The following is a 13,215-nucleotide window of genomic DNA, read 5'->3' as shown; positions in this document are numbered from 1 at the left end:
GCTTCACAGGAAGAACCAAATAAACAATTAAAATAAAAACTACACAATCAACATAAGAGTATAAAAAACTGAAACACTAAAAAAACACCCTAAGGAAAAGCAAAGATCCCTTTTAAATATGTCCACAGTTTCGGCCCCCCTCAGGTTCTATGGCAGGCTATTCCAGAGGCAGGGGGCATAGTAACTAAAAGCTGCCTCTCCATGCCTCTTGGTTCTAGGCTTTGGGATAGTTAAAAGGCCAGTGCCAGAGGACCTGAGGGACCTACTGGGTACATAACTTAAAAGCATGTCTGAAATGTATTGGGTTGCTCAAAAGTAGATTGATTTTGACAACCAATAGAATAATCTTAAAATGAATTACAAAACTCACAGGCAGCCAATGCAGAGACTTTAAAACCGGTGTAATGTGTGCTCCCCGTCTGGTCTTGGTCAGTACCCAATGGCTTTCTTGAGTAGGCAACACAGAAGAGCATTACAGTAGTCAAGCCTGCTTGTAATAAATGGATGAGTCTCTCTGTATCCGCCTGAGATAGAAACGGCCGCACCTTGGCAATGTTCCTCAGGTGGTAAAAAAGCTATTTTGGTCACATTCCTAATGTGAGATTCTAAATTGAGTTCAGAATCTAAACTTACACCCAGGTTTTTTACCTAGTGTTTTATCTTTATTACCCGTGAATTAAAATGTGCGGCCATATTATCTCTCTCTACTTTGGCTCCAATAATAAATACCTCGGTCTTGTCTTGATTTAGCTAGAGGATGTTGTGAGCCATCCAAGTATTTCAATTACTAATACAGACTAATCATTTATCTGTGGAGCTAAAATCATTTGGTGACACAGACATTTAAAGTTGTGTTTTGTCTGCGTAGCAGTGAAAATCAATGTTGGGCTTTCTGATAACGCTGCCAAGGGGTAACATGTATGGAACAAAAATATAAACGCAACATGTAAAGTATAGGTCCCATGTTTCATGAGCTGTAATTAAAGATCCCAGAAATGTTCAATATGCACAATAAGCACATTTCTTTCAAATTTTGCGCACAAATTTGTTTACATCCCTGTTAGTGAGCATTTCTCCTTTACCAAGATAATCAATCCACCTGACAGGTGTGGCATATCAAGAAGCTGATTAAACGGCATGATCATTACACAGGTGCACCTTGTGCTGGGGACACTAAAAGGCCACTCTACTTTTCCCACATTTTGTTGTGTTACAGCCGGAATGGTATGGGCAGGCATAAGACGACAACCACAATTGCATTTTATCAATGGAAATTTGAATGCACAGAGATACCGTGACGAGATCTTTAGGCTCATTGTCGTGCCAGTCATCTGCCACCTTCACCTCATGTTTCAGCATGAAACATCCCCATGTCGCAAGGATCTGTACACAATTCTTGGAAGCTGAAAATATTCCACTTCTTCCATGGCCTGCATAATCACCATTCATGTCACCCATTGAGCAGGTTTGGGATGCTCTAAATCGACATGTACGAAAGCGTGTTCCAGTTCCCACCAATACCCAGCAACTTCGCACAGCCATTGATGAGGAGTGGGACAACTTTCCACAGGCCACAATCAACAGCCTGATCAACTCTATGCGAAGGACGTGTTGCGCTGCATGAGGCAAATTTTTGTCACACCAGATACTGACTGGTTTTCTGATCCACGCCCCTACCTTTTCTTTTAAAGGTATCTGTGACTAACAGATACAAATCTGCATTCCCAGTCATGTGAAATCTGTAGATTAGGGCCTAATGAATTTATTTCAATTGACTGATTTCCTCATATGAACTGTAACTCAGTAAAATCTTTGAAATTGTTGCATGTTGAATTCATATTTTTGTTCAGTATAGCTAGGCTAGCCTGCCTAAGCATAGTGCAAAGCTGTCTGACAAAATAATTGCACTAGTTTTTCAAATGAGATAAGGCATACTTTCACAAACTGTCTCTATCCCTGTCTCTTGTCCTTGTGCTGGGTACTTTCCTCTATCATGCGGTCTGTGTGTATCTAACCTAACAAGTTAATTGCCTTGCCACATTTTTTTGCAGTATTACTTAATTGCCTTGCTGCAAACAGGATGCATGTTTTGGAATATTACTTTTTCAGTACAGGCTTCCTTCTTTTCACTCAGTCAATTAGATTAGTATTGTGGAGGAGTAACTACAATGTTGTTGATCCATCCTCAGTTTTCTCCTTTCACAGCCATTAAACTCTGTAACTGTTTTAAAGTCACAATTGGCCTCATGGTGAAATCCGTGAGCGGTGTCCTTCCTGCAGGAGTTAGGAAGGACACCTGTATCTTTGTAGTGACTGGGTGTATTGATACACCATTCAAAGAGTAAATAATAACTTGACCATGCTCAAAGGGATATTCAATGTCTGTTTTTCTACCGATCTACCAATAGGTGCCATTCTTTGTGAAGCATTGGAAAACCTCCCTGGTCTTTGCGGTTGAAATTAACTGCTCGACAGAGGGACCTTAGAGGTAGTCATTCAAAAATCATGTTAAACACTATTATTGCACACAGTGAGTCCATGCAACTTATGTGACTTGTTAAGCAAATGTTTACTCCTGAACTTATTTAGGCGTGTTATATATAAACAAAGGGGTTGAATACTTACTGACTCTCAAAACGTTTCAGCTTTTATTCATTTGTAAACATTTCTAAAAACATACTTCCACTTCGACATTGTGGGGTGGTATTGTGTGTAAGCCAGTGACACAAGTGAATGTAATCAATGTTAAATTCAGACTGTAACAACAAAATGTGGAAGTAAATGGGTGTGAATACTTTCTGAAGGCACTGTATGTCATGTGAATTACGCGTGAGTGAAATCATTGTCAAACCCGCAAGAGATAGGCCTACTGTTGCATGTAGGTCTAGATCATTTATGGGTTGATCACATAGAAATAAAACATTCTTTCAACAACTCCAAAGAAACGTCCTGTCTGTGGCACAGGAACCACTGACTTGCTGCCTTTTTATCAAGACACCTGCTGGTAACTCATAACTGGTTAAGACAGCTCACGAGGTCTCCTAAATATCTGTCGACTAGGTGGGACTCGACTTAAAGCTTCATGCATAGCTTTCATTTTTACCCCTTAAGAGTGAAACATCTCTACTCTCAGCACTTACGAGCAATTTTCTACTCTTTAACACTGGATACAAGCCCAGATCAGCACTCCTACACATTGAAACACAGAACAAAAAAAGTAGACAATGTAAAAATGCCTTCTAACTTTATTTGAAACTTAAATGAACAGGTACGTACAATAAGGTTGCTAAAGCCAAAAAACCTACGGACAAAAATGGCAAAGTCGCTGTAGCACTCACTTTTTAAAGTCATACTACAGAGAAATTAACTAGCCAGGAATATCATCCAACGTTCACAATATAAATTAAGTCTCTAAAATGGTCATGCACTCTTGAGTGAGGATAACTGATCAATATCACTTCATTTTCAAACCGTTGACAAAAACATGTACATCCAAAACAATTAACCCTGCTTTAAAGCGGAGAGCCGCAAAAGGTGAAACAGCGCTACTGGTCACCCCTGAGGTCCTTTTATTGTTTTTCAAAAGGAGATGAGCATCCAGCAACATAATGAAACATTTAATTGCAGTACATACTCTGCTGTGCTTTCACACATGCAGTGATGTGCAATATCCGGAGAAAAAAAAGATACATTGTTCGAAGTAATGTCTTTGTTGTAATATCGCAAAAGGACGTGGCAGTTCCGCCTAAACGGATTCCAACAAACCATGTACTGAAGAGAGGCATGGTGGCGACACTACGAAATGTATGGATACAGTCCCTCCAGATAATTTATTTTGCCCTTTAAAGCCTTATGGTAACAAAATCCATAAAAAAAAATACATGTAGAATTGCAAAGCTTTTAAAAGGACAGTAGTTGAATAAGGCTTTCGGGACAATTTAACATAATTTCCAACAAAAATGATCCGGTCATTCACTGCACGCATTAAGTAAGGCTTTGTCCTAAAGCATAAAATGTGGGGAAGAAAAGTCAAAGAAGACCAATCTCTTAATTTTTAACAGCCATTCAAGGAAGATGCTTTTTTTTTTTTTTTTTTTTTGCACCACTCAAGTTTTGTTAAGTTGTCCTAAGGGTCCTCAAAGCAATGTCTAGATGAAACTTGTTTCAAGGTAAACATATGGGGGGGGGGAATATAATGACAACCCTCAAATTTATTGGACAATTATAACAATAGACAACAAATGCTGGCGTGCAGACTTTTATAACAACCAATAACTAATCCAAATGCACCCAGGATTGTACAATACCAGTGTGCTCTACTGCAGTTCATGCCAGTGTGGTGCAGCATTGTAAAGGTCTGATCATTATTATTTTGTCTTCTTTTCAGTAGCCAAGGTATTATGGAGTTTCGACACACACTTTTCAAACTGGTCCATGACCAGCGTTCCGTTCCCGTCAAAGAAAGCCCCCACAGACTTTGTGATCTCTTGCTCCCGTGTGTGTTTGGACTTTCCATCTGTGAAGGACACTCTTAGTGTGTACTGGTCATCAAACCTGCAGAGAGTAGAAGTCACAACACCACACACTGTTAACACTTGAAAATTAAAACAAGCAAACAAATTTGCTGGGCAGGACTTTTCAATATCAAGGTAAATGAAAAACATTACCAGGCATCATCTCCCAGAAAATGTGATAGAACCAAGCACAAAAGGTAAACCATCCCCCCCCAAAAAGTACCTTTTCAGACTAGATGAAAGCTGCCAGGTGTGGTCAAGGTCCATGCCTGCGGGATCTTTCTGGACAGAAACGAGGAAGATGTTCTTTTCTTGGTAGGAGGTGTATAAGGTTAGAAAGCCCATCATTATGAAATACGTAAGGATCCAGTTAGGGAAAACATGGATATATAAATTCCAGAATCCAATAACGGACATATTTCAATATTTTTTTATTTTTTTTAAAAAATTGTATCCCCTTTTCTCCCCAATTTTCGTGGTATCCAATCGCTAGTAATTACTATCTTGTCTCATCGCTACAACTCCCGTACGGGCTCGGGAGAGACGAAGGTCGAAAGCCATGCGTCCTCCGAGGCACAACCCAACCAAGCAGCACTGCTTCTTTAACACAGCGCGCCTCCAACCCGGAAGCCAGCCGTGTCGGAGGAAACACCGTGCACCTGGCCCCCTTGGTTAGCGCGCACTGCGCCCAGCCCGCCACAGGAGTCGCTGGAGCGCGATGCGACAAGGAAATCCCTACCGGCCAAACCCACCCTAACCCGGACGACGCTAGCCCAATTGTGCGTCGCCCCACGGACCTCCCGGTCGCGGCCGGCTGCGACAGAGCCTGGGCGCGAACCCAGAGACTCTGGTGGCGCAGTTAGCACTGCGATGCAGTGCCCTAGACCACTGCGCCACCCGGGAGGCCCATAACGGACATTTTTGAGAAGAACAATTAAGTTACTAACATGCTGACCAGACCGCGCACATGTCCACGTGTGATATTGCACACATGTTCATTTTGTCCACCCACATTTGGGACAGGTTGAAAAGCATTAAACATTATGGCAATTTAGCTTGCTGTTGCTAGCTAATTTGTCCTGGGATATAAACATTGGGTTGTTATTTTACCTGAAATGCACAATTAATCCACAGATTAAAGGGTACAAGTTTGTTTCTGGTTCTCTCTCCTCCTTCAGGCATCTAATTCGGAATTTATATGGTGGTTGGCAACCAACCGCATAGTGGCAGTGGTGCATTACCACTACCAACTGGACTGGAGTGTGGACCACACGTGAGCGGTGTGGTCAGCATGTAAGCCGTGATAATGTAAATTTGGGTAATGATAACCCATCAAAAACATGTTATCATCAGTCTGTAAATGTCAAAATGCACAAATGGACATAAAATAAATAAACTGTAGAGGCCTTTAAAGCAATATCCACAGTTAGATGAATTGTTTTCTAAAAGAAATAAGGCATGTTAGGATTGCATTACACCAATGGAATGTAGAAATTAAATGACATAAAATAAAGTTACCGTACACAACGATGGCACAGTTTGACATAATTTAGCACAATCAACACTGCCATTATTCCTCCACACACTTCCCACAATTAATATTTGCTAACTTTAGTTGGATCATGTAGATGGGGCGTATTGTACAGTGGTAAGTGTGACGAGGAATCATGGCGGTGGTCGTAGTAATAAATTACCTCAAACTGTAGGCACTCATGCCATCTTTACGCATGTTTTCTATTGTGACAAAGCAGTAGTTTCATTATTTTTTCCCCCTTAAAAGGATATGATATGACACAGATTGCCAGGACTGGCTTGGAGTCAGGGAATGGATGAAGGAAGTCCCAAATTAAAGCTACGATGGCGAAGAGGCAGGAGATTGTGCAAATGAGGAGACGTCCATCTACGAGATTGAAGTTCTCGGCATAACCATACTTCTCCAAGAGCACCTGATGAATGTTGGAAGAATATGATCATAACAGATGTAAAATGTCAAAACCATACAAGAGACTGGAAATCAGCTAATTTGTCTGTGTGTACATTTCCCCCTCATTGTACTATATGCAAACCTTCTTCGCTGCATCATCAAGAGAATTCTTGACAGCCGCACCATCCCATTTGTCAATCTTCACAGGTTTCTCATCAATCCTCCACTGAAAACAAATGACAACGGTCAATAGTATGAGCAACACAGTTCTTGACAGTTTCCTCCTCCTGCAACAAACTCCTATTGCAGGGGCATGTTAGATGACAATTATGCCTTGTTCACACTGCAGGCCTTAATGCTCAAAATCAGTTTTGTTTTTCTAATCTATTTTGGACTGACTGTACAAACATCAAGTTTACAAGTGACCAAATCAGATGTGTGTGTGTGTGTGTGTGTGTTTGTTTAGACAGCAGTCATTTGCTGACAAGGCTATGCTAGTTGTCATAGTAATGAGGGGTGTGTGTGTGCGTGCGCATTGGTGTAGGCTGATTGGTGGTGGTGTTTGTGCTTCCTATCACTCAGGAAGTTATGTAGCATGCTAAGGTGACAATGCCTGCCATGGACTTTTCCCATTTGCTTTGAATGTTCAAAATCATAGGATAACAACACAAAGCCAAAGGATGGATATAAGATGATCCAACTTTCAAAACGAGTCCTAGCTTAGGTAGCTGTTTTGCTTTCTAGCACATGCACTATATTTGTTTGTAAACAATTAACTAGCTTGTTAGCTACCACATGTTCTTGACAAAAAGTCAGAGTAGCTAGCAAGCAACAAGTTATGCTGAATAACAGTCTAAAAACCACTTGAGGGCAAATATAGACAAGTCACATGGCCAGGAATCAGGTCAGATTCCATGTGCCTTGTGGCTGTTCAGACTGCATGAAAACTAAAAGATTTGAATCGGACATGCAAATCAATAGATTTTGAGTCACTTCAAACTAATGATGCACTGATTTTTAGCCGATACCGATATCTAATATTTTCCATGCCAAAAAAAAAAAGAATACTTAAAATTTTAGCACCCTTTTATGCATTCTAGTACAGTTAAATAGTTAACACACACGTCTAAGGCACTGCATCTCAGTGCAAGAGGCATCACTACAGTCCCTGGTTCGATACCAGGCTGTATCACATCCGGCCGTGATTGGGAGTCCTATAGGACGGCGCACAATTGGCCCAGCGTCGTCCGGGTTTGGCCGGGTAGGCCGTCATTATAAATAAGAATTTGTTAACTGACTTGCCTAGCTAAATAAAAGGTTACACACAACAACAAAAAGTTATTTAGTTGGAATTTACATATGTCCTTATTACCAGTAAAACATAATCAAAACCAATTTATTTTACTTATTTGCTGTGCTGTTTTGTTGTTCATTAGTTCAGTCGTTTCATTCTCAACCAGGATTTCTATGGAACGCCGTTTGGGTCTTTGCGTGTAAAAAAAAAAAAAACTCTTTAACGTGTCAAATAACACTATTTGACGTGTCAATCAAGACCTGAATATGACAGCACGACACATACTAATTTAAAAAGCTAGCTAGCTCATGGATGCAAACAATGTTCTTCCCCCAAAACGACAATCTGTTTCAGTAGCTATAGTTAGCTAACTATATAGCTAGATGTCATCCTCTAAAATAACCCTAATTTATAATCCAGTTTTGATTAACGGTGTTCGGACCCTCTATGTGAAGCTATCCACAATAAGGATTAGCCACAACAGTGGACTTTGTAGTTAGCCTTCAAAATAAAAATATGGCATAATTCTACTATTTGTATTATTTTGTAACACTGTCAATGGCATACTTTTATTTTGAAGGTAAAACACAAATTCCACTATTGTGCCTAATCCTTATTGTGGCTAGCTTCACAACACATAACCCGGTCCGGTCGAGCATCACTAGCCAGATGAATCCAGCTGGCTGCTTATAACATTAGCTTTGGTCAATAGGATTAAGTAGCTGGCTAGCTATTTATTTTCATGAACTGAAGTTCAATTTCAATAGGCGAACAACAAGTGGAAACCTAGCTAATACTTACAAGGATTCCTAAATCATTGCTAAGAATAATGAAAATGACTGCAGTTTCTACTGGTTATTGTTTTCAGGCTGGTTGTATTGGTGTTAGCTAGGTACCAAGTTAAAGCTAGCTACGCCAGAAGTTGCGGTCGAACAAATTATGCTTTATTACCAACACATCGTTCGTGGCCGATTGTGATCTGGGCTTGGGCTTTGACTTGGCCATTGCAGGACATTTAAATGTTTCCCCTTAAACCACTCGAGTGTTGCTTAAGCAGTATGCTTAGGCTCATTGTCCTGCTGGAAGGTGAACCTCCATCCCAGTCTCAAATCTCTGGAAGACAAACAGGTTTCCCCTCGAGAATTAGCCTGTATTTAGCACCATCCATCATGCCTTCAATTCTGACCAGTTTCCTAGTCCCTGCCGAAGAAAAACATCCCCACAGCATGATGTTGCCAAAACGCTTCACTGTGGGGAGGTTGTTCTCGGGGTGACGAGAGGTGTTGGGTTTGCGCCAGACAGTTTTCCTTGATTGCCAAAAAGCTCAATTTTAGTCTTATCTGACCAGAGTACCTTCTTCTATATGTTTGAGGAGTCTCCCACATGCCTTTTGGCAAACACCAAATGTGTTTGCTTTTTTTTTTTGTCACGCTTCCATAAAACCCAGCTCTGTGGAGTGTACAGCTTAAAGTGGTCCTATGGACAGATACTCCAATCTCCGCTGTGGAGCTTTGCAGCTCCTTCAGGGTCATCTTTGGTCTCTTTGTTGCCTCTGATTAATGCCCTTCTTGCCTGGTCCATGAGTTTTGGTAGACATCAGTCCCTTGGCAGGTTTGTTGTGGTGCCATATTATTTCCATATTTTAATAATGGATTTAATGGTGCTCTGTGGGATGTTCAAAGTTTCAGATTTTTTTTAAATAACCCAACCCTGATCTGTACTTCTCCACAACTTTGTCCCTGCCCTGTTTGGAGAGCTCCTTGGTATTCATGGGGCTGCTTGCTTGGTGGTGTTGCAGACTCTGGGACCTTTCGGCACAGGTATATCCACAAATACATACACACACAGATCATGTGAAACTTAAATAAAGTCTATTTGTGTGTAATCTAACTAATTGTGTGACTGACGGTAATTGGTTATATTAGGTATGCACGTCAGCTTTGCCATCGGTTTTACACATTCCGATATGTTCACCAAAAAAACGTGCATCTCTACTTCAAACTGCCAATGTGAACACGGCTTTAGACCTTTACATATAGCCTAGCTACATTTTCACTGACACTCATTCATCCAGTCCTAAAATGCAAGTTTGATAATCACAACATATTTAGATAATCTCTCGGGTCATACATTATAAAATGCCTGGAAACCTGACGTTGAATTGCATTCTATGTCAGGCAGATATGAGTATTTAAAAACAGGAAAATTCTCAAACTCTACAAGCTAGAATGTTGAATAAAATAATATTTAGGAATGTGAGAATATATCCAAAGGAAAGTATAATTACATCTACTTCTCATAGAACTGGTAGTGTGTTCAGATTTCCATCACCTGAAGCATGCGCAGAACCATATTCACGCGCACAAATTCACCAAGTATGCATGCCTCTCGTGCATGCATTTTTATCTTGAGCGCATGCTTCAGGTGATAAATCTTTCGGCAATACCAGTGCTTTCAAAAGTTTATGTAATTATACTTTCCTGTAGTACTGAGCGATTAACCAATATATTTTTTGCCCCCCAGATATTAAACATCTGTTCAAAAACTTTAATTCCATTAGTGTGTGTTTTGTGTGTGAGCCCAATGGGCCTTTTCTAGAGAGAAATTGAATCATTGATGAGAGAAATCATGTTAAGAACTAGGTTAGTTACCCCAAAAAAGTGTTTAATATTCATCAAAGTAGCCACCCTTTGCCTTGATGGCAGCTTTGCACACTTGCCATTCTCAACCAGATTCACCTGGAATGCTTTTTGTGTATTTTATATATATAGAGATATAGATATATAGATAGATATATATATATATATATATATATATATATATATATATACACATGATTTCTGGCTTCGGAATTCCCCTTAATATTCTCAAATGTTTGTTTGTTTTACATTAATATAGGGGGGGGGGGGTAACCGAACCGACCTAAAAATAAAAAAAATGACTTATTGCTCAGCACTACTTTCCAGTGGATATATGGTCTCACATTCCTACCGCCAAAAGGACCAACTGGTAAAGTAGAATTCAATGCAATTGAACGTCGGGTTTCCAGGCAAAAAAAAGAGAAGAAGTTAATACCAGGCTCCAATTGTTAAACAATTGCACTGTTACAATGAATGCAATCCAAGATAGTACGGTTAAATTGTTGCTTGCTGCAGTATAGAATTACTGGTTATCTAGTTCCTGTAGCTAGTCACTATAAATTTACATCTAGTGAAGTTTGTCAGCATATGTTACCTATAGTTTCCTAGCTAACTATCCAGCGCGTAGTGTTAACATCTGGGAAGCCAACAACGAGGAATAATATTGGACATTAGCATGCTAGGCTAGCCATAGCGTATCCAAGTTAGCTAGCTGCTCAACAAGCTTCCCTCACTTCAAAGCAGATCTGCGTTGCTCTTGAAATTAGAACATACAAACAACGTTACCGCTACAGCCCACGTTATTTGGATAGCCAATTCCGTTACTCCCTTCAAGAAAGTAAAACTAGCTTGCTAATTACCGTTAATGTTAGCTTAAACTCAAAATGAACGGTCTGTCTGTTACTAGTAGACATGCCTGTCGTGGCGTAATACAATATTGGCTAGGCGGTCAACTATTGAAAAATACCCAAGCATGACAGGTTTAATTTCCGATCTCTGTGTCTTATAAAATGAACAAAGTCGGTGTAGCAAGAATTAGTGTAATATAATTCTTACTTTCTCAAGTAGACCATTCTTCCCATTTCTGGCTGCCATCTTTCCTTCCTGTACATTTGCTGTGGGTGACCTGGAACAATGTGATTGGCTAAAATCATATTTTTTTGCAGCCAACCAAACTAACTAGGAACGACGTACGTTTACGGAAGCGATTTTGAGTGTTTTTATTGACCCCCACGGTTCAAACAAAGAATGGGGAATCAATGGTCGGATGCGATTATGCAGAACCGCGGGGCACCGGCATTGGCCCGTGACATGAACGGGCAAAAGTGCTGAGGGAGGAGCACTCTTTGTAAACCGAACAGTAATCTGCGCAGCTCGGTCATGTTGTTAACAAGGCAGCATGGTCCATCAACCAGAAACAGACAAGATCTCAGTTCCATAAAATATATCTTCGCATTTAAAAAAAAAATCAAAAGCAATCACATCTGCATGTGAATATACATAATCCTACACATTACTCCACGTGCTTAATTAAGTCACTTTTGTTATGAGGTGATTTCACCGTGGGCTTTGAAATGGGCATGCGTGCCAGATAAATCGAAGCCCCTCATTTTAGCTCGCCCAGCTCACATGTTCGTTAACAATCTGGGCAAGCCGCAAAGTCATAAACCCTGCCCACATCGACAATTTATCTTCTTAAAACCTGATTTGAACCCCAACCTTAAATTAAGACCAAAAATATAATTTTAGTTTTCAAGATGAAATTGGGGGGGGGGGGAATATAGATATTTCTCTGTCTAGTATGTATACAGAACAAAAATATAAATGCAACATGCAATAATTTCAAAGATTTTACTGAGTTACAGTTCATTGAAGGATTTGAAATTAATTAATTAGGCCCTAATCTATGGATTTCCCCAGTGGGTAGGCCTGGCTGCCAAGTGGGCGGGCCTATGCCATCCAAGGCCCACCCATGGCTGCACCCCTGCCCAGTTATGTGAAATCCATAGATCAGGGCCTAATTAATTAATTTCAATTGACAGATTTCCTTATAGGTTCTGTTACTCAGTAAAATCTTTGAAATTGTTGCATTTATATTTTTGTTACAGATATGATAGCCAGCTACAGTTATCACCAGGCAATGCTAACTAGGTGCTGTCAGCATGACTAAACACTAAGTCAGAGCAGGCTTTAGCCTACACATAGAACTGAATTAGTTGACCATCTTGAGATGGCAAGTCAGTCATGAGCAGAGAAGTCCTTAACTTCAAAACTTTGTTTACCTAAGCTAGTTTTGCTAACTCGATGTACTCAATACTGCCCTTGTTTGTTGTGATTGAATGGAAAAGACACACCCAAATCAAACCACAACTCTTGTTTGCCTTCAGTCATGCCCGGTAGCATTCCTTAATGTGCATTGATGAAAAGCAATGCCAAATCAGGAAGTGCAGTCACCCTTTAAGTGTTTTCTATGGCATATAATTGTTAGTGTAGTAATGGCCCGGGGGTCCTAGGGTCCCAATGTTTTTTTAACCTTTATTTAACTAGGCAAGTCAGTTAAGACCAAATTCTTATTTACAATGACGGTCTACCCCGGCCAAACCCTAACGACACTGGGCCATTTGTGCGCCGCCCTATGGGACTCCCAATCACGTCCTGTTGTGATACAGCCTGGAATTGAACCAGGGTCTGTAGTGATGCCTCTCGCACTGAGATGCAGTGCCTTAGATGTACTTGGAGGGAGTTGCTCTTAGGTGTTGTGCAATTAAGATTTGCAGAGCAATGCCTCCCCTGGTTTAGGTCATCATCCCCACCAAATACACAACTGTAGTGATTGATGGGAAA

The 13,215-nt window shown here is 40.4% G+C and overlaps 1 protein-coding gene across 1 annotated transcript; it reads right to left on the bottom strand.

Annotated features, from left to right (window-relative positions):
• Positions 1-3,227: 3,227 nt before the first annotated feature.
• Positions 3,228-11,632, bottom strand: LOC129832469 (signal peptidase complex subunit 2-like). The gene is made up of 5 exons (XM_055896555.1): positions 11,428-11,632; positions 6,581-6,664; positions 6,301-6,460; positions 4,738-4,873; positions 3,228-4,554 (listed from the first exon to the last, which is right to left on the bottom strand). The coding sequence occupies exons 1-5, from the start codon at positions 11,464-11,466 to the stop codon at positions 4,368-4,370; spliced, it is 606 nt and encodes a 201-aa protein (XP_055752530.1). The 5' UTR covers positions 11,467-11,632; the 3' UTR covers positions 3,228-4,367.
• Positions 11,633-13,215: the final 1,583 nt, after the last annotated feature.

This window comes from Salvelinus fontinalis, chromosome 33, assembly GCF_029448725.1.
Source record: "Salvelinus fontinalis isolate EN_2023a chromosome 33, ASM2944872v1, whole genome shotgun sequence".
Taxonomy (NCBI): Eukaryota; Metazoa; Chordata; class Actinopteri; order Salmoniformes; family Salmonidae; genus Salvelinus; species Salvelinus fontinalis.
This window is presented reverse-complemented; position numbering and strand designations above follow the sequence as displayed.

What these genes read in the sequence shown, in the direction of transcription:
- LOC129832469 (XM_055896555.1), bottom strand. Translation starts at nt 11,466, where the DNA reads ATGGCAGCCAGAAATGGGAAGAATGGTCTACTTGAGAAA. An exon ending in CCTGGCAATCTGTGTCATAT is followed by an intron (nt 4,874 to 6,300) that starts CATATCCTTTTA and finishes ACTGGATCCTTA; the next exon opens with CGTATTTCATAATGATGGGC. An exon ending in CTTTCATCTAGTCTGAAAAG is followed by an intron (nt 4,555 to 4,737) that starts GTACTTTTTGGG and finishes TACTCTCTGCAG; the next exon opens with GTTTGATGACCAGTACACAC.